Source organism: Canis aureus, chromosome 13 (genome assembly GCF_053574225.1).
Source record: "Canis aureus isolate CA01 chromosome 13, VMU_Caureus_v.1.0, whole genome shotgun sequence".
Lineage (NCBI taxonomy): Eukaryota > Metazoa > Chordata > Mammalia > Carnivora > Canidae > Canis > Canis aureus.
In genome coordinates, this window is record NC_135623.1 from 18,965,173 (window position 1) to 18,989,993 (window position 24,821).

General features: G+C 47.4%; 1 protein-coding gene across 13 annotated transcripts in view; it reads left to right on the forward strand.

Annotated features, from left to right (window-relative positions):
• The window catches only part of LOC144281984 (BEN domain-containing protein 5), a 1,369,676-nt gene that overhangs the window by 1,303,509 nt on the left and 41,346 nt on the right, over positions 1–24,821 (forward strand). For 8 of the 13 annotated variants that reach the window (XM_077845011.1, XM_077845006.1, XM_077845016.1 and 5 more), the window contains 2 exons: positions 8,141–8,293; positions 10,868–11,112. In XM_077845011.1, the coding sequence (XP_077701137.1) occupies positions 8,141–8,293; positions 10,868–11,112 (398 nt within the window). The remainder of the gene's footprint in view (positions 1–8,140; positions 8,294–10,867; positions 11,113–24,821) is intronic. The other 5 variants (XM_077845014.1, XM_077845007.1, XM_077845005.1 and 2 more) reach the window with 2 other exon arrangements.

Sequence of the window (24,821 nt, forward strand, 5' to 3'; positions counted from 1 at the left end):
TGAGTGGAGAAGCCTTAATTGTGCCCCTTCAGATGTCTAGATCGTGCACAACAAAAGACTTTGACGACATTGTTTTGTTTCATTTGCTCAGTTGATTTTAAAGAAAGAGTTCTTGTTTTTTTTTTTGTTTTTTTTGAAAAATTATTCTTCCTGCCTTAGGACATGTGCCCTGACTTCCATAAACATCTACTTCAACTTTTTATTTTTCCTTTAGCTTTATATTTATTGTACTGATTTCTTTACTACTTTAACTTGAAAGAAAAAAACAGGGACATATTTTAGTTGATGATAAAAATATTAGATTTGGGGTGTTTTCACCTGAGGCCCATGGGGTCATAGCTTCCCAGGGTACATCTCAGAGGGAAGCTGTCTGGAAGTTCTCTAATGCTCCTTGTTCCTCCAGCCCAGCCCCCCAGCCCCAGTGCCCACTAAGATGGGCCCCCAGACCTATCAGCTGGGAGATGTTGGAAACCACCTAGGTCTCACAATCCTAAGGCCAGGGGGATTGCCTGGCTAGACTGGAAGCCCTGAGACCACAGTAGGATGCAGGGCATGGTCCTGTAACTGCAGGGACATGGGTCCTGGCTCTACTGCTTTCCTCTGCTGCTGTCTGAGCTAAGCCCTCCTGACCTTCCTGGGTTGGATTTCCCTTCTTTCACTGGATTGAATATATGATCACCCCAGAAGATCACTCCAAATGGGATCGAGTCAGCACCACATCCCAGCACTGAGTGCAGATCTGAGGTGAAGCAGGGAAGCGGCTCAATGTAGGGGAGAATAAAAAAACAACCATTTCCTCCCTGGTGTCTAGGAAGAAGCAAACTCCACACTAAATTATATCGCAAATATGCCCTAAGGTAGTTTTAATTTTATTGGCACTGATTTTAATTTACTCTTTAGGCCCCTGATAGCAGGATGAGCTGTTGGCTGCTGGCAAGGGGACAGCCCTTCATCACTTGGTTTTAATTAAGGTTCTTAAGTTTGGAAGGAAAGAACAGAGATGCTTTCTTTCCCCTCTAAGCTCAGTCCTAAATTGTAATTAAGGGCCCTGCGTCAGCCACACAGTCCTTACTCTGACATGGCCACAGAGAGGTACCTCATTTGACTGCTGGGGAAAACTTTAAATGCCTGTATTTGTTCTTATAATTCACTCATTCTTCCATCATTTTATTTTCTGTTCATTCCTCTGCCAAACCTTGAATGATAACCTACCACACACCAGTCTTGCTCTGGCCCTATGGATTTAAAAAAACAACAATGTATGGTCCCTGCCCTGAAAGAACTCACATTTTAACGGGATGTAGGGATAAACAAAGCATTTATATGCCATGTGGTGAGTGCCATGAGATAGAGACCCGTACCTTGACTTGTGAGAGCACAAAGGCTGTTACCTCATCCTGAGGAATAAGATAGGCTATTTGAATTGAGATTGTATACTAGTCAGATGAATAATATTAGCTGCTATAACAATCCCCAAATTTCGGTGACTTAGTACAGTAAAGGATTCATCGCAGTCTGAAACAGGTCAAGAGGCTTTCCTGGTCATTTTCCTCCCAGGGTTTCAGGGATATTGGCTTCTTTCTCCTTATGATACTGTTGTTTTTATACGTGGCTTTCATGCACAAAAGCAAGAGAGAATGTGGGTGATTGTGTATGAGTGTTACAGTCAGGTCTGGAAGTGGCACGTGTCACCACTGCTGACATCCCACGTGATCCTAGCCAGATAGCAGAGGAGACTGGGTGATGTCTTCCACGGTCCAGGAAAAAGCACTGAGACTGGTGAGCATCCACTCAACTTCTGCCTTACATTTGAAGCTTGCATCAAAGTTAGTCTCATAAAATGTACTTCAAACAGAGGAGATATTTATTGTGTGTCAATGTGGAGACTGAAGTCATGAGCATAGCAGTCAGACAAGAGCTGAGAACTAGATAGGGCAGGGACTGGATTGCCCAGGGCCTTTCAAAATATGTGAGGGGGTTTTGACTCTATCCTGTGAGCAGTAGAGAAATATAAAACAGTTTTAACTAGGGACATGACGTGATTTGTTTGCATTTAAAAAGATTACTCTGGAGCAGCAAAGAAACTGGGTAAGAAGTTATTGTAGTTGAACAAGTAAAGGGGATGGGACTTGGATCAGATATTGTCCCTGTCCCAAAAGCACTTAAACACGTACAGACATACTTATCAGCCAGATTAGGTGTAGAGCAACAAGTACTGATACCAAGACCCAAGCAAGGAGCTGCTTGAGGAAGAATGAGGGATTTATTTTAACTGAGGATGAAAAGAAATCATAGCTCCTTTATCTCATCCAGCAACCACTTTTAAATTAAGGAAAAGAGGTACAGTAATGAGTTGCCACTCTTCCAGGTTCACACATTGTGTTAACATTAGAACCAGAGTTAGAACCCCTGCTCCTGCCTTCTAACTGGGCCCACACAAGTTCACAAAGCCAGATTAGGTACAAAACATAATAAGGATGATCTTAGAATTAGTATTTGTGGTCTTCAGTATTTCCAGCAAAGTGCACGGCCTGATGAAAAAATGATGTGATGAAGATAAAGAACTTAGACCCTATTCAGATAAATATCCTAGACTTTTTTTTACTCAGCTCCAGCACCTAGAACCTCAGAGTGGGAAACAGTCTTAGAAAATAATCCTTGGGCAGCCCGGGTGGCTCAGAGGTTTAGCACTGCCTTCAGCCCAGGTTGTGATCCTGGAGACCTGGAATCGAGTCCCATGTCGGGCTCCCTGCATGGAGCCTGCTTCTCCCTCAGCCTGTGTCTGTTCCTCTCTCTCTCTCTCTCATTCTGTGCCTCTCATGAATAAAAAAATTAAAAAGAAAGAAGGAAGGAAGGAAGGAAGGAAAGAAAGAAAGAAAGAAAGAAAGAAAGAAAGAAAGAAAGAAAGAAAGAAACTAATCTTTAACATTCTTTTGGAAGTACTACCCAATGTAGACAAGAAAAATAAATTAGCATAAAAACTAGGAAGGGGACAGGGAGGAGATAGAAGTACTATGTACAGATAATAATTTTACAAACCCCTTTCTTCCCTCCTTCTTTCCAGGCATCCTGACCTCCTTGCTGTTCCTAAAACATGCCAAGTGTATGTTGCTGTTAACATTTACTTCTCCTTCTACCTGGAAGACTCTTCCAACTGATAGTCTCAAGACTAACTCTCCTGCTCCATTCATGCTGCTGGTTTTCAAGAACCCTCTATTACTTTCTATTCCATTTCTTTATTTTATCTGTCTCCATGGCACTAATGCCTCCTGATATCTTGGATATTTAGTAATTGATTTGTTTATTCCCTTTCTCTCCTCATAGAATATAAACTCTCCAAGCTCAGGAACTTTCTGTTGTGTTCACTGCTGTATCCCTAGCACCCAGCACACTCCCTGGTGCACACCCAATGCCTAGGCACTGTCTCACACTCAGATTATTTGTTGAATAAGCAAATGAAAATCCAAGAAAATAAAATGATGAGTTATTATAAAGAATAATAGAATTAGTGAAGTTTTGGGTACAAATTTAGTATGTCAAGAACAGGAGCCTTTGAGGTGCCTGGCCAGTTCAAGTGAAGGGACATGCAACTCTTGATCTCAGGGTTGTGAGTTTGAACCCCATACTGGGTGTAGAGATCACTACAAAAATAAATAAGAAAGAGAACAAGAGCCTTTGTATTTAGGAACCATTAGTTAGAAGAGTTAATGGAAGAAAGCATCACATGTACAGCAACAAGTAAAAATGTAAACTACCTTGGCATCAAAAAGAAATATTTGTGGTCGGGATCCCTGGATGGCTTAGCGGTTTGGTGCCTGCCTTTGGCCCAGGGTGCGATCCTGGAGTCCCAGGATCGAGTCCCACGTCAGGCTCCTGGCATGAAGCCTGCTTCTCCCTCTGCCTGTATCTCTGCCTCTCTCTCTCTCTATGACTATTGTGAATAAATAAATAAAATCTTAAAAAAAAAAGAAAAAAGAAATATTCGTGGTCTATATGAAAACAAAACCAAAAACTTAAAAAATTTCCTCCTGTATCCAGGAGAAAATTTGACTAAATGGAAAGTCAAAACATATCCTTGGATTGGAAGGCTCTAAGTCTTCTTTTTTTTTTTTAATTTTTTTTATTTATTTATGATAGTCACAGAGAGAGAGAGAGAGAGAGAGAGAGAAGGCTCTAAGTCTTAAGAGTCAATTCTTCCTCTAGTAATACAAAAGTCTGGTATGGTTATATTATTGAGAATTTCGACAGAGTTTAGGGGAGAAAGAAAATTAAACAAGCTAATTATAAAGATAATATAGAAAAATATGCAAGAAAATACAGGAAAATTTAGAGAAGGAGGCATAATGAGGTGATAATAGCCATTCAAATATTAAAATGCATTATAAAACATTAATTTGAAAAGATACATGCACCCCTATGTTTATTGCAGTGTTATTTATGATAACCAACATATGGAAACAGCCCAAGTGTCCGTCAATAAATGAATGGATAAAGAATGATATAAATATGTGTGTGTGTGTGTATATACACATATATATACATTTTATTTTATATAAATATATATATGGAATATTACCCAGCCATAAAAAGGAATGAAATCTTGGTATTTGTGATAATGTGAATGGACCTAGAGGGCATTATGTTAAGTGGAATAAGTCAGATAGAGACAAATACCATATGATTTCCCTTTACATGTGGAATCTAAAAATCAAAACAAAAGAAGCAAACAAAAAAACAGAAACAGACCCATAAATATAGAGAACAAACTGGTTGTTTGGGATGAACAAAATGAGTGAAGGGGAGTGGCTTCCAGTTATGGAATGAACAGGTCATGAGGAGGAAAGGTATGGCATAGGGAATATAGTCAATGGGATTGTAATAGAGTTGCATGGTGACAGATGTTAACTACACTTAAAAATATAAAATGAAACAAGTTACATTATAAACTTAATTAAAACTGTGTGGTACTGACACATGAATAGATAAATGATTAGAACAGGATAAAAGTCCAAAAATAGTATGGTAAAGTTGACTTTTCAAGTCAGTGGAGAAAAGATGCACAATCTCGTAAGTACTGTGGGACAGTAAAGTGCAATCCCTACCTCACAGCCTACATCCACATAAATTAAAATTGAAATGGAATATTTAAATATTAAATAGTGAAACAATAAAAGTAATAGAAGAAACAATGAAAGAATTCAACCCCAAAACCACAAAAGGAAAGACTGATAAATCTGTGTAAAAAATTATCATTTAAAAATTTCTGCATGGAAAAAAGTGCTAGTAGAAGTAAAGTCAGAAAGCAATGATAAACTGAGCAAAATGTTTTTGTACTACACATGAAGGCCAACAATCTAGCTTTCAAAATGGGTAGATGAAATTAACAGATAATTCATAGAAATCAAATTCATATGAAAAGCCTAAACCTAACCAAGTAATAAAGAGAATTGTACTAAGAAAAATTCAGATAAAAACTAATCTTAGGGGTGTCTGAGTGGCTCAGTCAGTTAAGCGTCTGACTCTTAATCTCAGCTCAGGTCTTGATCTCAGGGTCATGAGTTCAAGCCCTGCATTGGGCTCCAATTTGGCTCTACTTAAAAACAAAAAACAAAACAAAACAAAACAAAAAACTAATCTTAGATATCCTTTTTCACCCACCCACCAAACTGGCAAATATCAAGGAGTTTCATTCCACCCATGTTGTCAAGGTAATTGCAAAAAGAGACATTGCAATATTTTGCTAGAAATGTAAATCGGTCCTTCTGAAGAGGTCAGTCTGTCAGTATTGATCAGGACTGCAAATGCACAGGGGACCCAGAAATTCTACTTCCAGAAATTTATCCTGCATGTAATTATATACGTGTGAAATAGCATATATTCAGAGTCAATCACTAAGACATCGTTGGTAACAGGAAAAGGTTGGAAATCTCTGAAATATCTGTCAGGAGGAGACTGGCTGAACAGTGTATATATGGTTGTTAAAAAGAATGAAGTGACTGTTTATGTACTGAGAAAAAATTACCTCCAAGACCTGCTAAGAGATAAAAAGCAGATCCAAATAGTGTGTTCAGTGTGCCCCCATTTGTGTGTCCTGGGGATGGCAAGGTTGGGCGTGGGGCAGATATTTGTTTCTGCATAAAGTGTCTCTGGAAGGATGCAGGAGAACATGATGCCAGGAATTGCTTCTGAGGAGTGAAACTGGTGCCTAGAGAGGCACAGGGGTGATAGGGAGGTTTCTTCCTATAAACACTTTCCTATCTTTTTTGACTTTTGAAACCATGTAAGTCAGTCAATATAATTTGCTGCTTATTTAAAGTGAAATCACATTAGGTGCCAGGTGTCAGGATAGGGCAGCCGAAGCCACTCCAGAATGTTATCAGAAGAACCGGGTTCTAATTCTTATTCCTTCGCTAACGCACTGGCTGACCCTAAGCAAGCGGCCTCCCCGCACGGGGCTGACCCTGGCGAGGTCAGAGCACTGGCTTCCATGCCCCTCCAGCTCCGGCATCCAGAGACAGAAACTGCAGCTCTTCCTTACACATTTCTGAAGTCATCTCTCCGCCTCCTCCTCTCCTCCGCAGCTCATCAAAAGCTCAGAGGAAAAGACAGACAATTGAAGAAAATAAAATTGCGAAGATGACTTTTATAGGGCTCCTGTTGAATCATTGTGTATTCCACCTCCAAAGCTGAAAATGATGAGTTTAATATCACACAGAGCAGTGCATCTTGTGTCTCTCCAAAGACAGCTTACGCTACCCAGAGAGTTGGGAGCTCGGCAAGACGTAATTTTTCACTCCAACTTGGAGGCAAATGAAATGACAGTCATCAGGCTCACATTCTAGAAGCAACACAGTTTTCATTTGGTTTTAACTTTGTTTAAAAGTGTCCGAAGGAGGAAGAATCCTTCTAAGCACAGGCTTTCTTTCTTTCCCAGGAATGCATGCTAGAAAGGGGATGGAGAGGTGGCCAGGTTTTGCCCCTGAGTGTTCTAGAGCTGGCCCGTTGAGAGTGAGAAGTTAACTGTGCCGGGGGTCAGGAGACCTGGGTTTCAGACTCAGTTATGCCAGGTTGGACAAGTCTCTTTCGCATTTGAGCCTCTGTAACTCTCGAAAAGGATTATTGGGTATACGTTGGGCTGATATATAGGAAGAGAAGGTCAGATTCCAGGGACATTGAAGATCTATAGGCCAAAATATTTCCCCAATTCTTGCTAATCTATGGTGTTGTCTGGGCAGTCTCTCTGGGGTCATTTGTTCAGTGGTTCTGTGTGCAGCTCCTGAGCACCCTTCATGTCCAGCCACTGGGCCCTTCCCAGACATCTCCCTACTGTCAGGGAGCTCGTAGATGGGAATGTTCACAAAGAATACCACACCAGGCTAGGGAATGCCTTAAATATGTGTAAGGAAAGAGCAGAGAAAGCCTGGTCAAAATCATTTTTACGGAGTATAAGGTATAATGTGTACTATTTTATCCATGCACGATTTAGATATTATTGGGGAGCGGGTGTGGCAATATGAAATGAGGTTAAATAAAAGAATTAAAACTCCCAGAATTGTGCTTGGCATGCACTAAAATATGCAGTAAATGATAGTAATTATTATTATAGTGTTTGGTTCCCACTATAACTCTTGGAGGTTGAAATTAAAATACCCATTTGTCAAATATAAAAGGCTGAGACTCGTTGTAGGGCTATGATCTACCCCAGACCTCCTCAGCTAGAAATGGCCCAGTGGGGCCCAAACCATAAGCAGGGCCAATATTAATACAATTGCGCTACCTCATTAGTCAGGAAAACGAAGTCGGCTGGTGCCTTTAGTCACGGATGTATGAACTGTTCTGGGTAAGCAACATCGGGACTGAACCCAACAAAACCCTCACCTCTTCAGAACCCCAAAGTGGGACACTAAAGGGAGTGTTCTCAGCCCCCCCCGGGGGGGGCAGTGTTAAAAGTGAGGAGAAATTGATCTTCACAAGTCTCAGCCTCTCCAATTACATCGCAAATGGTGCTAAATCTGCTGACACAGGGGTGCAGCTTGGAAGTGTGTGTGTGTGTGTGTGTGTGTGTGTGTACCTCGTTTAGCGTCTGGTCCTCTAGCTCAGTGACCCCAGACTTCTCATTTGTCATCCTTTCTCTCAACAGAAAACAAGCCTGGAGTTTTATATCGACATCCACGCCCACTCCACCATGATGAATGGCTTCATGTACGGCAACATCTTTGAGGATGAGGAGCGGTTCCAGAGGCAGGCCATTTTCCCCAAGCTCCTCTGCCAGAATGCCGAGGACTTCTCCTACGTAGGTCAAGAGTTCTCCCTCAGCAACCCCCTGGCTCCCCCCCCTTTTACTTCACCTCTCTTCCTCCTCACTCAGTTCAGGTGGGTTCGACCCTCAGAGAACCCAGCTCCAGGCCGGCCCCGTGTGCGTGAGAAAGATCCAGGCCAACAAGCTGTGCCCAGGCCCTCGAGCGGCTCCTCACCCACCGGGAGGGAGACTCTGGAAAGGCAGCCCTGGGTCTTTCTGAGGACCTGGGATTTGTTCCGTTGAGCCGACGCCAGCATTAGCAAGAGAAGGGACTCGCTGAGCATCCACCCGTGCCGGGCCCTGCCCACGGTCTACTTTCACCGGCTCCGGCCCTTTTAGTAGGAGCCTCCCGTACCTGCGGACAGGGGTCTTGTGCCCCCCGTGCTCTCCCTCCCTGACCATTTCTGGGCCCCGATTTCTTTGCCAGGAATTTGTGGGCGATCGTGTTCTGCCCTGCCTGTGCACAGCCTCCGGGGAGGCAGTCGTGGTAGCCGGAGCCTGCCGACGCACACACCTCAGCAGGGGCCAGACACCGGCTGCGACTGCCCGCCTCACACGCTGAGGAGAGGCTGTGGCCTGGCCATGAGCATAATTTGCAGCAAAAAGCAATCCTGGGGAAAGGGCAAGGAGAAAAGATCAGGAGAATTGGCAGGTGGTATCGGGACAGAGGAGAGAGTTTTTGCACATTTTCCTTTGTTTTGATACTAACTCTCTGAGGCCTGTTATTTCCATGTGGCCAGAGGGGGAGAGGCCCACAAAGGTCATAGCAATTTTTGAAGTTGATGAGCTGAAAACTTCCCTGCCCATTCCTCCCGGGCTGGACATTAGTGGGGATGATGTGTTTCTCCATGAGGTTAGATGCATTTTGAGTCCTAGACATTTCAAAGGCCTCACCAGGGAAGGAAATGGCCCAGTCTCCTCTCTGTTCCCAAGAGACACCTGCAGCCCAGAGACATTCAGTATCTACAGCAAAGCCACTCAGCATTGGGCAGTAGAATCACAGCAGGCAGCTCCCCATTTGCACGTCTGGGACAGAAAGAGCCGTATGCCTGTTTTAGTAGGGACCTACAGGACGGTCACTTTTTGAAACCACTGCCATTTCAGAGCACCCTGTGGCCTCCTGGTCCACACTCCCTGGGCGACAGGCCTCAGACACCCTCACAGAGGTGAGGTTCCCAGGGCAAACAAGAGGGGCATGGTCAAGGAGCTTTGTTTCTGGCCTTGCCTGGCGATGTTTCTCTACTGCAGCCCCCTTAAGAGCTCAAGGCCTGTCCTCATCCCGTCCCTGTGTCCCCTCTTCTCTGACCCTCAGTAACCGACTCTAAAATGATTTTAGTCCTGCATGGACTTCAAGGGTCCTTTCAGATGAGTCATTCTAATTTTCTGACCCCTTCCTTTGCCTCAGAATTCACACACACACGTATGTGCATATGCAACATAGGGACACACGTGTGCACACACACAATTTCTCTTCCTTTAAATATGTCTCTAATTTTCTGCCTTGTTTTACTATTTTCTTTCTCCTCTTATATCCTGCTGAACAAGATACATATTCTCTCTCTTTGTTAAAGATTTTATTTATTTAAGAGAGAGAAAGAGAATGAGAGGGAGGAGAGGTAGAGGCAGAGGGACAAGCAGACCCCCCACTGAGCGGGGATTCCCAACATGGGATCCCATCCCAGGACCCTAAGATCATGACCTGAGTTGAGCCACCCAGGCACCCCAACATACATTCTCTTATTAAAAACCCCAACTCTTATTTACTTAGATCTCCACGGGTTAGCACAGAATGCCCCGTTAGCCACCATTGTGAGGAGTCACCCTCACAATTCCATGATAGAGATGTTCTTATCGCCTCCCCTTTACAGATGAGGAAACAGGCTAAACCACATAAGGCAAGGTGCCTAACAATCTCGCATCTTTTTGAACGAGGGCCTTGAGACGTGGACCTGCTTGCTCTATCCTCCTCTGTCCCCCGCGATGGGGGTGACTGACGACTGTGATCCCTACCCTCTGGTGACGTTGGGCAGGAGATGGGCTGCCCCTAGGGGAGGGGGAGCACCGGGAAGGCATGTTGGGGTGCCGGGAGTCGCTCGGCCCTGGGTTTAATCTGTGCTCTAAAACTTGCTTGCTCCATCTCTGTGAGCCTCATTTTCTCACCCAGAGGGCCCAAACTGCAGCACCCACGTCAAGGGGTTATTTTGAAGCATAAATGAGATGCCATGTGGGAAACGTTATCAAGTTGAAAGCACTACCCAAATTTTCTCATTTTGGTTATCATCATAGTATAATTGCTTCTTGTTCTCTACTTTTCCTTGCTCCGTCTGTCCCCTTTCAGATTCCCACAGGTATTTGTTAAATGGCAGGTACTATCCAAGGAACTCTGCTGGATACTTTCTTTTAATTCTGTTTATTTCATCGGTCCTCGTAATAATCCTGTGATGTGTGATCACCATCCCACTTTTCAGACGAGGAAACTGAGACGCAGTTGTGTTGTTAGACTCGCACAGGCTGATAGCCAGCAGCTGCCCAGCCCTGACTCTCTGCTCCCGGCTTTGTCTTTCCCAGTCCAGCACGTCCTTTAACCGGGACGCCGTGAAAGCAGGAACCGGGCGTCGCTTCCTCGGCGGGCTACTGGACCACACTTCCTATTGCTATACCCTCGAGGTCTCCTTCTACAGCTACATCATCGGGGGCACCACGGCGGCCGTGCCCTACACTGAGGAAGCCTGTATCCTTGGCGGGTCCCCCCAGGCCTGGGCCAGCCCACATCCGGCGGAGAGTATCCAGGTCTGGCAAGATTTAACGGGCAGGTCAGGACTCTGGTCTCCGGCTTGGTGAGGGCTGACACTCTGGGGTGAGGATGGAGGCTGTTCTGCTGGTGGCATCTTTGGATTGTCCTGTCCTCGCCCTTCTAAAGGGCACCCCCCTGCCCCTGCTGTGGTCCTATGCTGCTCCCATCTCTGTCTCCCCTCAATGGCCTCATGAGGGGGTGAGTCTGCTCTCCCTGCTTCTTATGTCCCCTTCCTCCTGGCTTTTCTTTTCTCTCCATCCTCCTCTCCTCTCCTTCTCTCCCCGTGCCTCCCCGCTGTCTTTCCTGCCTTCCTTCCCATCCTCTGCACATCTTTCTCTTTGCTTTGGCACTTCCTTTGCCAAATTGCTTTTCCCCTTAACTTCCTCATAAAATTTCTCCCAAAGCCCCCATGCTTCTTCTAGTGAAATTGGAGGTTACTTTCTAGCTGCTTGAATTTCTAGGGATTGTTTAGTCATTCTAGTTTCCTGGGTGTTGTTTTAATGTCAGGTCACTGCCTAAGTATCGTGACAGATCGTGACAGTTTTTGTTTTCCTTTATCCTTTTGTTTTTGGATTAACCCACTTCTCCTTTCCTAACACTTAATTTTCTTAAAATTATAGTTGATGAAGGAGAAAGAAAAAGGATGATATTAACTCTGTGTATATATAAGTTTTCTCTCCCCAGAAGTCGAAGTGCTCCTTTTAGCCTTTTTCAACCCTTGGTCAGTTATACGGAGTTCCTACCATCTCCATACAGGAATCATCCTTCCTGGTCGAGGAATGACTCAGGACTAGTCCACCCAGTCAGTTGCAGCCTGGTGGCTCTGGGAGGTCCAGTTACCTTGCTGAGTATGGGAGGCAGTGATGGCCCCCCGTGGAAGGGGGAGCAGTAAGTAGGCCAGGTGTTTGATCTATGTTTCAGATCCAGTAGAGCACTGGAGAGGTCATGATAATATCTCAAGAGTCCCCTCCTTCCAGTCACCACACCTGGGACAGTCATCTTGAAATCTGCTTTAATAAGCACTTGTCCTAGGAAGGCCAAGGGAGTAGGCTCTGCTGTGAGGCAGAGGAACCCGGCCTCCTCTATGGTCCACACACCCCCCACCCCCAACACTTGACATGTGGCCTTGACTTCTTGGGGACCTGCTAACTCCTGTAATGCAGGGTAGGTGTCATTCCATGCTCTCCCTGCTTTGCTCTCCCCTGACCTTGGGGGAATTGCCTGGAAGAAGCATTTGAGCATGTGTGCGGGGTGGGATTCCACATACCCACAGCGAGCCACAGGTCCCTCAGAGGAGAACTGCACTTAGTCTGTGGTTGATTTCTGATGTCACAGGTGCTCTCTGAGCACCTCACATGCTTTTGTGTTGGAAGTAAATGTGTGTTTCTTATAGAATGCCCCTCCCTTGGCCCAGGCCCAGGTTGCCTCCTCGACACCCAGTCCTCATTCATCAAAATAAGCACACTGTCAGTGTGTGCCAGGAATCATACTAGGCATCCAGGGTAAAATACTGAACAAAAAGCCATGGTCCCAGACTTGCAGAGCTTCCAGTCTGCTTGGAGAGACAGAAAAGGAAAGTGGCAATTATCATATGTACGGTAAGTTCCGCAGCGGAGGAATTCCAGAGAGCCATGGGCAACTTTCCTGTAACAAGTACACGTGAGCGTCTGCCATAAGCCAGGGAAGTTCTAGGCACGGCGGATGTAGCCGAGAAGATACTAAGGACAAAAATGTCTTCGTGTGGGGGTAGGAGGAGACTCAGGCACAACTTTGGGAGGTCAGGGAAGCCTTCCCGGTGGAAGTGACATCGAAGCTGAGTTTCTAAGACTGAATCGAAATTAGCCAGATTGGGTTGGGTGGGCCGTTGGAAGGAGAACATGGCAGACAGAGGGGAGGCAGAAAGGTGTGCAGGAGGAAGGAAGTGGTCCAGAATGGCTGAGGATGGCAAATGCAGGAGGTGTCACTGAAGTGGCAGGCTGTGAGGAATCTGAACTCGGACGTGAAGGCAATGGAGAGCAAGAGAAGAGTGTCGCACGGTGGTGGGAAGCCACTCCGGCTACAGTGGGAAGGGTAGATGGGGCAGGGAGGGGGCGAGACTGGGGGCAAGGACGCTCACCGGGGGCTGTTCTGACAACCCCGGGGAGATGAGGCAGGGCTAAACCTGGGTGCTACCAGGGAGAGCGTAGACCAGGGAACCCCCTTCATGTCGATTTGGTAAGTGATGGGTGGGGGTGTCAGTGGGGAGCAGGAGCTAGCGATGGGAAGGAGCTCAGGGTGGCCAGGGAGGCGGCACACAGCAGAGCAGACCAGAAGCCGTCAGAGCCACCCTGCTTTGAGCCACCACCTGGAGACAAGAAGTGGAGCCAGGAGTTGCACGAGGAGGCCAGGCCCGCTTACCATATGAGTGATTTAACCTGGTTCTTGTTCAAAATACACCCTCCTCTCCTAACGGAGACTTGAAGCAGACAGATTTTGATCTTTGCTGGCTGCTAGCTTCACGTCCCAAGCGGAAAGAGAAATTACATGGTCTGATGGGAGAGGCGGTAGGGCCTGGGAGGACGTGTCCTCAGCCCGGAGTCAGGAGACCAGGACTGTGATGACAGCAGCAGCGTCATCCCAGAGAGCGCCCTTCAGCACGTCCCGTAGCCTCCCCAAGGTGAGCCCACGCTCTTCCCAGAGGCTGTGAACCTGCGCTCTCCTAATCCCTGCTAAGGGAATGAAGCAGAGACAGCCATGAAAAATGCGCCCTTGAGCAAAGGGCAGACTTTCAATTGAAAGAAACCTGGGTTGGAATCCTGGCTCAGCCACCTGCTAGATGTGTCACCTTGGGCCAGTTTCGTCACCTGCCCGGGGCCTCAGTGTCCTCATCAGTAACGGGAGGACACAGCACTAAGCCTCACTGAGCTGCAAGGAGTTAAAATGAAATAATGCATGTGCATCTGCCCTGTCAGCTTTAAATATTAAGTGACTGTCGGTTAAAACATCCAATAGGTGTATGTGCCTGTGAATGAGGACCTACATTTGCGTTAAGAACAGGCTGTTAGGACAGGAGGCTGTGGCGGGGTTGGCAGAGTTCACGGGGCAAAGGGTCTGGGTGGAGTCTCCACGACCGAGGGCCTTGGCCTCACAACACCAGGTGGCTCGTGGAGTGGGGTGGGTGCCTGTCCCCGGAGCAGCCCTTCTCACGTCAGGGTACACGGAGGACATGTCAGCTGTCCAGGGCCTGCTGGGTGAGCGTAAGACCAGGGAAGAGCTGGGGGACAGGGAGTCCTGAGGGACACTACCCGGGCCCACAGAAGCGTCCGCCTCTCCACCCGCTAGAACATAGGCATCTGTCAGTTTAATTTTTCTCCCTGGAAAAGCACCAGCTAAACACTATCAGCGGCTTGTTCTCGGACATTCCTTCTCCACTCCATCAGGAAAATAGAGCAGAGGACAGTCACTGATGCTTCTCGAGCTGTGTGACCTTGGGCCGCTTATCTCACCGCTCTGAGCCTATTTCTCCATTTGCAAAACAAAAATAGGGATAATACTCACTCTTCAGGGATCCTGGGAGAGTGAAATGATGCCGTGTATCTCCAGTCCACTGGCACTGCCTGGCACCTGATAGCTACTCAACAGATGCTCCTCCTGCCCCAGCTCTTCTCACCCCCATGCAGACTGCATGGCCTTCCTTTTATTGGGTGAGTCTTGACCCTGATGATCTGGCTCTGAAGCCAGCATGTGGGGTTGGAATGCTGACTCCACCACTGTTACTGGAGAGCTCTGAGCAAGCCTTCTCTTAGCCTCGGCGTCTGATATTTCTACCTATCAGAGCCGTGGAATGACATCATGGGTGGGCTTGATCTCTCCTGTGGTCCCTTCTGGCTCTGATACTCTAAGGTCTTTCTCTGAAATCTGAAACTTTATAACCCCATGCTTAGGTGAATTTATAAAATCAAGAATCCACAATTCTGTGTTTTGGGGAGTCTAAAGAATGGAGTGATCCTGTGAGCATTAAGTGTTCAGTCTAATAGGGAAGAGCAACACAAAGGTGTCCTGGACAGCCTACCACCCTAAGCCCGTAGCTACTTTCATTCTTATAGTTAAGGGTTCTTAATGGAGGGGCTTATGGATGGTCTTCAAGAACAGCCTACGAACAGTCTACAGTTTGTGCAAAACTGTGAGTAAAGATACTTAGTTCATTTTCTGGAAGGAAGACTTGTGACTTTGAGCAGAATCTAAGAGGGGGACATCCTCAGAGGCCTCTGCCCTGGTCTCCCTCTGTGTGTCTGATGTAGGAGTCCTGCGGGTCAGTTCTGCTTTGCATCATTCTAGCTGAGGTCTCTAAGCCAGGTATTTAACCACTCTGAACCACCGTTTCTTCGTCTGCAAAGTGAGGATGACAATTATTTGCTTCACAGAGTTGTTTCAAGGGTTACATGAAGAATGCAGATAAATCACTGGGCACACACTCAGTGCCATTAAATATTACTTCCCTCGCCTTTCCTTCCTGTGGTTTGTTGTTTTTGTTGTTGTCGTTGTGGAATGATAAATTCCTAAGAATTTTGGGCCATTCTTCAGCAAACCCTATTTACAATTTACTGGCCTGCCAAGTAATAAATATGCTCTGTTCAAACGATTAAAAAAGAAGAAGAAAAAGACAGAGAGAGAGAAAGGCTAAACTGAAATCATAAAATAACCCAGAGCTCCTCTGGCCTTTGTTTATGGTCTGGTTACAAGCTATAGGAAATAGCTCTTCGATATAATGGATGAGGAAAACACTGGGAACAGAGACCTTGGGTCCCAAGTAAACTGGTTTCCATGTAGGCTTATAGCTATGGGCACCTTGAAATCAGAAAATGCTGGCTTTGGGAGAAGAGAATGGTTGGTGTGGCCCAAAGAAGATGCAGAGATTTAGAATTCAGTTAACTGGCTTGGTCCAAATTCAGAGCCGACTATATACCTTGCACTGGGTCCTCTCAAATATGCATCATTTATGCATCATAAATGAAAATATCATTTATTCACTTGCCCATCAAATACAACTCATTAGATGCTAGAAATAGATGGATAAGGCATGGGCCTTGCCTTCAAGGAGGAGATAGTTTGAAAGGAGGGAGAAAGGTCAGGACAGCAGCATCAGAAAGTAAACGCTCTGGAAGAGGGGACTTCTGCTGGTCAGGGAAGTATCTGGGAGTCCCTAACCCTGCAGGGGTGGAGAGGAGGCAGACGGAAGAAAGATTTCCTGTAGGAAGAGAAGCTAAGGCTCAGACCTTGAGGACGAAAGGCACACAGGCAGAAGGAGGGATGGAGGCAGCCTTCTTGGCAGGTAGGCGTACAGGGGAGAACCCTGATGCCAGAGAGAGGATGCGTGTCCCAAAGTATCAGAGGATAGTTGGGGCTGTGCCGGAAGCAGCACGTGACTAAAGAAACATGGGCAGAGCCGGATAGAGGCAAGAAAGAGAAAGATCTGGGAACTGCATAACAGGTACTTCGAACAAACGGTGTCCACAGGCTAGGATTAGAAAGTATTTTTTGTCCCCCACTGACCCTCCGGATAGATACAGACAGATTATAGACCTAGACCCAGACACACAAGAGCTCTGGCGGGCCTCATGACTTTCTAATAACTCTCAGGGAACTACAAGTTTTCTAATTAAGTCTGGTCACAAAAGAGTCTCAGTTCAGCAATGACCACATCTGATCCAGTCAGAGCCATGACAGCTGTTCAAAGTAAAAACTGTCCCATCCTCCAGCTCAGGCTTTTCTACACAGGCTCATGGTGACTTGTGTTTGCTCAGCCTGCCTCGCAGCCCTCTCCTCCATCTGGCTGACCCCAGATGTTCAGCCCTCCAAGCTTGAGCGGAATGAGGGAGAGGGGGAAAGGGGCAGGAAAGGTCTTGGCTGATGGGGACGTTCTCAAGATGGCTTGAGCAAGCCCTCATAAGCTTCTTCAGACATAGCATCCCTGGCCCTAGAGAGCCGTTGATGTCAGCAAATACGTCTGCTCAGGCTAGTTGTATATGTATGGTCCTTCCTCAGTCCCTGGTGGTCTGGTGGTTCACCTCTTCGGGTCGCTGCACCCCTCCAGCCGCCCTCTTGTCTGAACGAGAGCTAAAGGTTGCAAAACTGGCTTTCTGTTTCCCTCTGCAAGTCCTGCCTGGTGATTTCATACCTCACTTAGAAATGTGTAGCTATAGACTTGGGATCTTGGCTAAAACCAAGACAAAGACAGTTTCATTTTAACAACATGTATCAATATCTAACAAGTAGGATTATTTTTGGTGATTACTTGGGTGTGAGTGTGAGGATAAAGGAATAAGCCAAGGAAGATACCCAATTTTCCTGATTTGAACGTGGTACATGGTGGGGCCAATCACTTAAATTGGGAGAAAAGGATTAGGGTGGGGATAGTCTGAGCTCTGGGATGAATGGAGGGTAGGGGGCTTGTGTGATATACAAGCGGAGGCGTTTAGTAGTCAGATGACTGTATAAGCCTGAAGTTCTGGAGAAAAGTGAGGGCTTTGGACAGAGTCATAGTGGATTTTTCTACGAGGTACTGTAGAGTTATAATGAAGGGAGTGATTTTCTTGGTGTGCCCACTCTAGTATGGCCTTTTGCCCCTTGTCTCCTTCATAAAGCTGTGCAACCTTAGTTAAATCACTTCACCTCTTTGGCTAAAGACTGATACTGGGTAGAACCTCAGTGGATGCCAAGGAATGAATGAATAAATGCATGAATGAATGAAACGGAAGCAGCCCTTACCAGCATCTCCTAGCTGGCTCACTGTAGGACAACGGGGGATATGATCTGCGTTGCTCAGAGGAATGATCAGAATATGTACGTGTGGTATTGGGGCTGTCGGAGGACGTGCTGGGAGCAGGAGGGAGGAGGTCCTGCCTGGATTTTCTTTCTTGCTAAAGAGACTTCACTTTTGAGACAGAAGAGTAAGAAACTGTGATGTCTGACCTGTTGGTTGGCATGTTCAAATATCTAGGTCCTTCCCCGTTCCTGATTGTCATGCCCAGGGTCAGGCCTTTGTTAAAATTCATAAGCAAAAAATGCTTCAATCAGAGGGCTGTGGGAACAGAAGACTAAACTAGATGGAGGCCTGTGGCTTTCTTTTTCTCCTTCATGCAGGATGGGGACTAGAATTTGATCTTTAAACATGAGTGCTTACTAAATGGCTGAATGAATGAATGACTAATAGTAGCAATAGTAATGGTAAAAATAATAACATTGAGATGAGCTTCACGAGACGGGTCGGGATCCCTGCACTGGAGGACTGGCTTGCCTCTACTTTACCACGTTGGCTTGGAAAGATCTGTTCCCCATTCTGGGTTCAAATCTTCCTATCTTTAGATTAAAAGATGAAATTATACGATTTCTAAATTATTAGCTAGCCATCTAGCTAGCTAGATGGACAGACAGATGCAGAAAGATCATTTGATTTTTGGCCTTTGAAATAAGCACCTCCATTTTACAGTAGAGAAACTGAAGCCCCGAAAACTCAAATAACATGCCCAGCGTTGCTCTCTCCATCCTGCCTGGTAGGCTTTGTCTTACCTTCCTCCCTGCTCTGCTGTTGGCCTAGATTCCCTCCATTTCCTGTAGGACAAAAGCCCTTTCCTGAACCCCGCAGAGGTTGAGACCCACCAGCCAGCCCTGTCCATCTGCTAGCCTTGCTCTCTGTAACCCTCACCCCTGGCATTGACCCGAGTGCAAGCTCTGATCACCCAAATGCCACGCAGACCCCCGCCTTCTGTGCTGCCCAAGCTGAGCTGCTTTGCCCTTTGCGAGTCCTGCCTTGGCCCCGTTGCTCCTACCTCTGCATCAAAGCGTGCCTCCTCTCCAGGCCTAGAAAACCAAAATGTCATTACCTTCCCCCAGCCTCCCTCATCCCCACAAATGAGGTTTCTAAGGGTTTTATCTGCTGTTGTCAAGTTTATAGCCGTAATTCGAAATGCTGTTAATATTACTGACAGCAGAGAGCTACAAATTACAAAGTTGTAAAGTTTCTTTATGGTGATAACTGTCAGCCTTCACTAGCAGCACTGTGAGGCTCCATGGAAACCAAGTTGATGATAAAGAGAGTTGATATTGTTTCAGGATTATGGCTGTTAGCTGATGGTCAGAAAAATCCAGGCTAGTTCTTAAGTAACTCGAACCTGTTTGTTTATATTTGTCGCCATTCGCACACTTATGTGCGCACTTCCTTGTGTCCCCATCCTCTTGTTTGACAAATGTGGGGAGAGCCCCCAACATGGAAGAATTTTACCCAAGATCAGTTCGAACCCGTTGCAGAGTTAGGCCTAGCTCTGACCAACTCGAAGGACAAAGAGAGGGACCATGTGCCACACTGTAGGTGTTTAATAAATAATTGGTGAACGGCTGAAGGCCTGGAATACTTGGAGGCTTTGGGCAATATTAAGAACGAAGGTGTGAAATAATTTCTGCCTTTAGTATAAAATAAAACAAAAGCAGCTTTGGAAGTACTGATTTGGGGAAATCAGGTTTTCTGTGTAGCAAAATGGTATCGGCATCTTAATTGACACTATTAAGCTCAATGTTGGCCACCAAGGCAAATGTATCAACCGCCACATCCACCCCACTCTGTCCTCCTGCTGAAATTGATGCTGACTGACTGCATTAATAGAAGCGGATGTCAGGAGCAAGGAGGTGGCTGGCCTTTCTTCATCCTGCTGTGTTGTTGACCCCTGAGCCCTGTGTTCATTTCTGGCCCCTACTGTATGCAGGACATTGAAAAAATGATACAAGGCCTCTGAAGGACTGAGATGGGAAAGGAAGACAAAACTAGGTTTGCCAACTGTCCAGATCTCCCTAGGTCCTAGGGATTTCCTGAGACAGGAGGCTTCCAGGCTAAAACCAGGACAGTCCTAAGCAAACCGAGATGGTCGGTCACCCATAGCTTTGGGTACAAAGCTATGACCGGTGAAGAACTTGTTAAGGAATTGGGATATTTTCCTTGGAAAGAAGATATTTGGAAGCCATGATTTGGTCAAATTTCTAAAGAGCCATCATGGAGCATAGAAAGTAGATCTGTTCTGTGTGGCCCTAGAGGTCAGAACAAGAGCCAATGAGAGGCAGCTTAGTTTTTAACCTCTATGAGGGAGATAACAGGGTCACGCTTACTGAGCTTCCTCTGTGCACCAGAACCTGGCCTGGTTTCTGGGGATGCAATGTCAAGTGGTCATGGCCTCTGCCTAGAGAAGTTCCCAGTGTGGTGAGGGAGATAGGCAGGAGAGTGCCTCCAGTACAGTGCTGTGACAGAGGGGGCTACAAGGAGTGGCTAGAAGGAGCAGCAAACCCAGCCTTGGGGATGCAGGGGGTGGGAGTAAGTGCAGCGAGGAAGGTGCTACGCAAGAGTCTAGCAGGCTGGGAGAGCGGCGTGTGCAGGGCCCAGAGCGCTGGGAGGGCTGCTTCCCTCCTTTGGACGAGTCTAGCCCTTGGGGTCTGAAGTAAGGGGTGAGAGGCAATGAGGTTAGAGAGAACTGTGGGAACCAGTAGGTGGTTTCAGGGAGAGCACCATGGTGCGTGGGGAGGACAGTGGCTTAGTGCAGCATGGGCCCATGTCACACCACCCCTCCAAGTAACACGCCCGCCCTGCCTTATTCCCACTTCCCTCGTCTTTAAAAGGATGTGCTCCCTGAGAACTGGCTCTGCAAGACAGTCAGAGGATTCGCTTCTTCCTGATTCCCTAGGGAACCCAAGGTTCCAGCTTCCCAAACTTCCCCATCTGACCAGAGGTTTTGGGATATGTCCTGGTAGCATCATTGTGTAACAGACAGTGTTCCCTTGTGAGATTGGTGATCCATGGACTTTGTTAATCTGATCTCTGCCACCAACCTGCTGTGTGATCTTGAGCAAATCACTGGCCTTCCCTGACCCCATTTACCCACCTGTGAAATTAAGGGTTTGGACAAAGGGCCTCTATCCTCCAGATGGCATCCAAAGCGCCCACTGAACCTGGATCTAACTCATTTATTGAACATCTACTAAGTACTAGACACAGTCATTCGAAGGATTTTGTCAAACCTCTGAGGGCACAGGCCATTCTCCACAGGACCGCCTCCCTCCTTTTCTTCCAGAACGCCTTGGAACCAGCACCTTAAAACTCATTTCCCAAGCAGCAGACTGCCTGCCCAGCAAGACACACTGCCTGTCTGGGGTTTCTTATCCGTCAATATTTTCCTCAAGATGATAAATGTCCTGCCAATAAGAGGAGGCAGCTGCCAACCCTGTCTGAGACAAGGGCCTTTCGCTGGGGTTGTGACCGTGCCTGGCCTGTCGATGTGTCTCAAGAGGCAGGAGGTAGGAATCGCGGCTGGGAAAATGAAAGACAGGACTTGGAGGGAGGAGAGTCGGGACCTGCTCTCATTCTATGCAGATTTTGCGGGAAGTCAGTGGAGAAGCAAAAGGAGACTGAGAGTGCTTGGATTTCAGTTCAAAGCAAAATATATTTATGGATTTACAGAGCTCCTGGAACGGAATGCGAAGCCCTCTGGTAAACTCTTCGGCAGTGAACAGCACTTACCAGTATATATAAAGTACATTCAGAGCCATCATCTGGTTTGATCCCCCACAACAGCCCAGAGAGATGAGTATCATTATCTCTATTTTATAATAAGGGAGGTACATTTTGACCCTGAGCACCTACTCAAAGCCACAACGGATCCCCGACTCCAGAAGTCTGCAAAGTGAGAGTCAGATGGGGGAGGCCCGTCAGGTGACCCAGTCTGGAGGTGGTGGGGCAACGCCCTCCCAGGAGCTTGGATTTGTGTCTTTTGATATCAAATCCAAATCTGAGTGCCCCACTAGAGGACACTTCCTTTAAAGAAACCAGTCATGTGGCCGAGGAGCTAATAATAGCTGAGATGTAACAGATGCCATTGTTCGGTAATAGGATAAAAAGGAGATGGGCTTCAGAGCCAGGCTGACCTGGGTACAGATCGTGGCTCTGCTATTTACTAGTTGCGTGACCTTGGGCAAGGGACCTCAGCTCTGAGCCTCACTTTGCCCTTTTATAACAATAATGATTATGAAACTTACCTCACAGGAGTGTTCCAAGTAGATGGAAACATAAAAAAAAAAAAATCTCAGGTGCCCAGTAGATTACCTGGAACATGGTAGGCACTCAATAAATGATAGCTTTATTATTACTGTTACTAGTCAAGTACCGAATTGGGTGAAATCTAAGTAATAAATTTCTGGGCCATCAGGAAAGGATGAAATCAGTGCAGACTGGAGACTTGATGGAACCTCCCTTGAAGGGTTCTTAAGATTCTTAAGGGATTTCTAAGATTCTTAAACAGCAATCCTCTTAAAAGTGTTTGGAGTTCTCAGCCATCCCCGTGGACTCAGACTCCATTCTTTGTACTCATGTGCATAATGCAAAACTCTTTCCCTGAACAAAGTCATTAATGACCAGGCAGGGACCGGTCTGTAGGCCGGGCGTGTGACTGAGGCCGAGACAGCCCGGGACAAAGCTAGGTCTTTGGTGATGCCAACACTGAAGAGACCTGTCACAGTAAACAGTTAACACACTTGGGTTCTCATCATGGGCCATAAGGGCTGGAAAGTACAGTGATTTTTATTTGTTTCCGTGTGATGGCACAGCATTGACATTCCGTCTCTGTGCCTCAGTTTCCCGTTCTCCCTGCTGTGCCCACCTTTGCGGATGGCTGCGTCGATCAAATGGCAGAGTGTACACGGCCTGGTTTTGGAGATGAGTCTGCGTGTACTCATGGAAGGGGTGATTCTGGGTGGGCGGGAAGAGGGAGGCGGTGGGGGGAAGCTGGAGGCGTGCTGCTCCACAGGACAGAAATCTGGGATGGGGTCGGGCAGGGGGGAGGCAGGAAGCAGGTGCCCGGCTGGTGTGGGGGCAGCTGGGGAGACCCAAACCAATTCATGCCGCCCCGTGTCCAGGGGCATGTGCACGGGTCCTGGCTCCGCGGGACAGGTGCAGGTGCAGGTGCAGGTGCAGGTGCAGGTGCCGGTGCCCAGGGCCTGAGGCCTGAGCCAGAGGCGGCCCTCCTCCCGGCTCTCTGCCCCTTGCAGCCTGCCCCGCGTCCCACCAGCTGCAGCTCTGCCGCTGTTGCATGAGGTTCAAGTGCCCTCTCCTGGCCCCCAGGGTGCATGGCGGCCTGGGAGAGTCTAGCTTCCTCCCCGCAAGGACTGGGAGGCCACCAAGTCCTTTGTCTGGGCTGCGATTGGAGCTCTGGGGACCTGGGTTGGGACGAGCAGCACATCCTTTCACTCCCCCAGTCCCCAGTTTCTCTCCCACATGGACATCCCTCCTCTCGACTCATTTCCTTCTTCCCTGTCTCACAGCCTCCTTTTTTTTTTTTCTTTTTTTTTTTTTTTCCTCTTCGTCTTTTCATCTGTCTCTCTGACTCTCAGGCAGGCACAGACACAGTCCGGGACACCCCCTTCCTGCCTCCCCCTCCAGCCCCTCCTCTCCTCTCTCTTGCTTTTCCCTTCTCTCTCCGTCTTCCTGCTTAGCTCCCTTCCTCTCTTAAGGCCAACAGTGGCAAATAGTGGAAATGCTCGGCACGCAAAGCCACATCCCAGTCCAGTGTTTTCAGCTCACAGGATCTTGAGCAGGTGCGCAGGGCTGAGCCAGTGGCTGAGCAGGGCGGGCCGCGAACCCCCCAACCCCCCTCCGGGCTGCCAGCAGCCCCACTCGCAGCCAGTCCTTCCTGTTCGTCCTGTCTTGGCTTCTCCCAGGCCTCTGTCCCCTCTCTCCCTCCTTGTTCCCTTCTCCTCGGAACTCCATTCAGATTCAAATTTGAATACCATTTATTGAGCTTTTCAGAAAAATGGGGATTTGACCTTCACCTTGAAAAAGCTGTCTTTCAGGGATCACTGTTTCTGTCTCCTGCCTCCTGCCTCCCCTCTTGACCAAGTGCGTGACCGGGGCATGTGAACGGAGCCAGGGACACGGGAAGGTGGAAGAATGTCAAGCGGAGAGTCTCTCTTCCCAGTGCCTCCTATGGGGAAGGCCTGTAGTGAGGAAGGAGCCACCTCCCAGGCCTCACACGACGTCCTGGTGTGTGCGTCCACGGGCTAGCTCTGCCAACTGGCTTGCTTATTTCTTTACCATTTGTGCTCTTTGCAACCGAGGCACCTGCCACGATAAAGCACCATAGATTGGGGTGCTGCCCAAGGAAGGCCAAGGGCACAGTCCCGAAATATGTTCCAAGCCCGCCACTGTCTGAGGTCCAGCTGGCTCCACTAACACAGGCTGCATCCTCCACACCAGCCTTGGGGAATGGAGGGTCCCTCAATCCAGTTATGGGGAAGCCAGCCAACAGGCCCAGACTTGGACAAGGGCCAGGACCGTAGGCATTCGAGCTGGAGTGGTTCGGGCCTTAGGAGCCCACATTCTCTGCAATCATGCACAGCTGACTTCAAATCCTCACTATGGCATTTCTGAGCCGTGTGTAACTTTGGGCAAGTTCCTTCACCTCTAGGGACCTCAGATCCTCACCTGGAGAAAAGAGATAAACCACCAACTCCCCACGGTTTGTGTGAGGTTAAATGCAAATGTATGTAAGTACTGAACACCCTGACTGGTTCCTAGTAAGAGATGGAAGCTATTATCACACGTAACAATTCTGTGTGATCCTTTACGGTGATCCCAGTAGATCAGGGGTCTGCTGCGTAGATGGAGAATCTACTCAGATGGAGAGTCTGCTGTCTGGGTGGAGAATCATCCACACCACC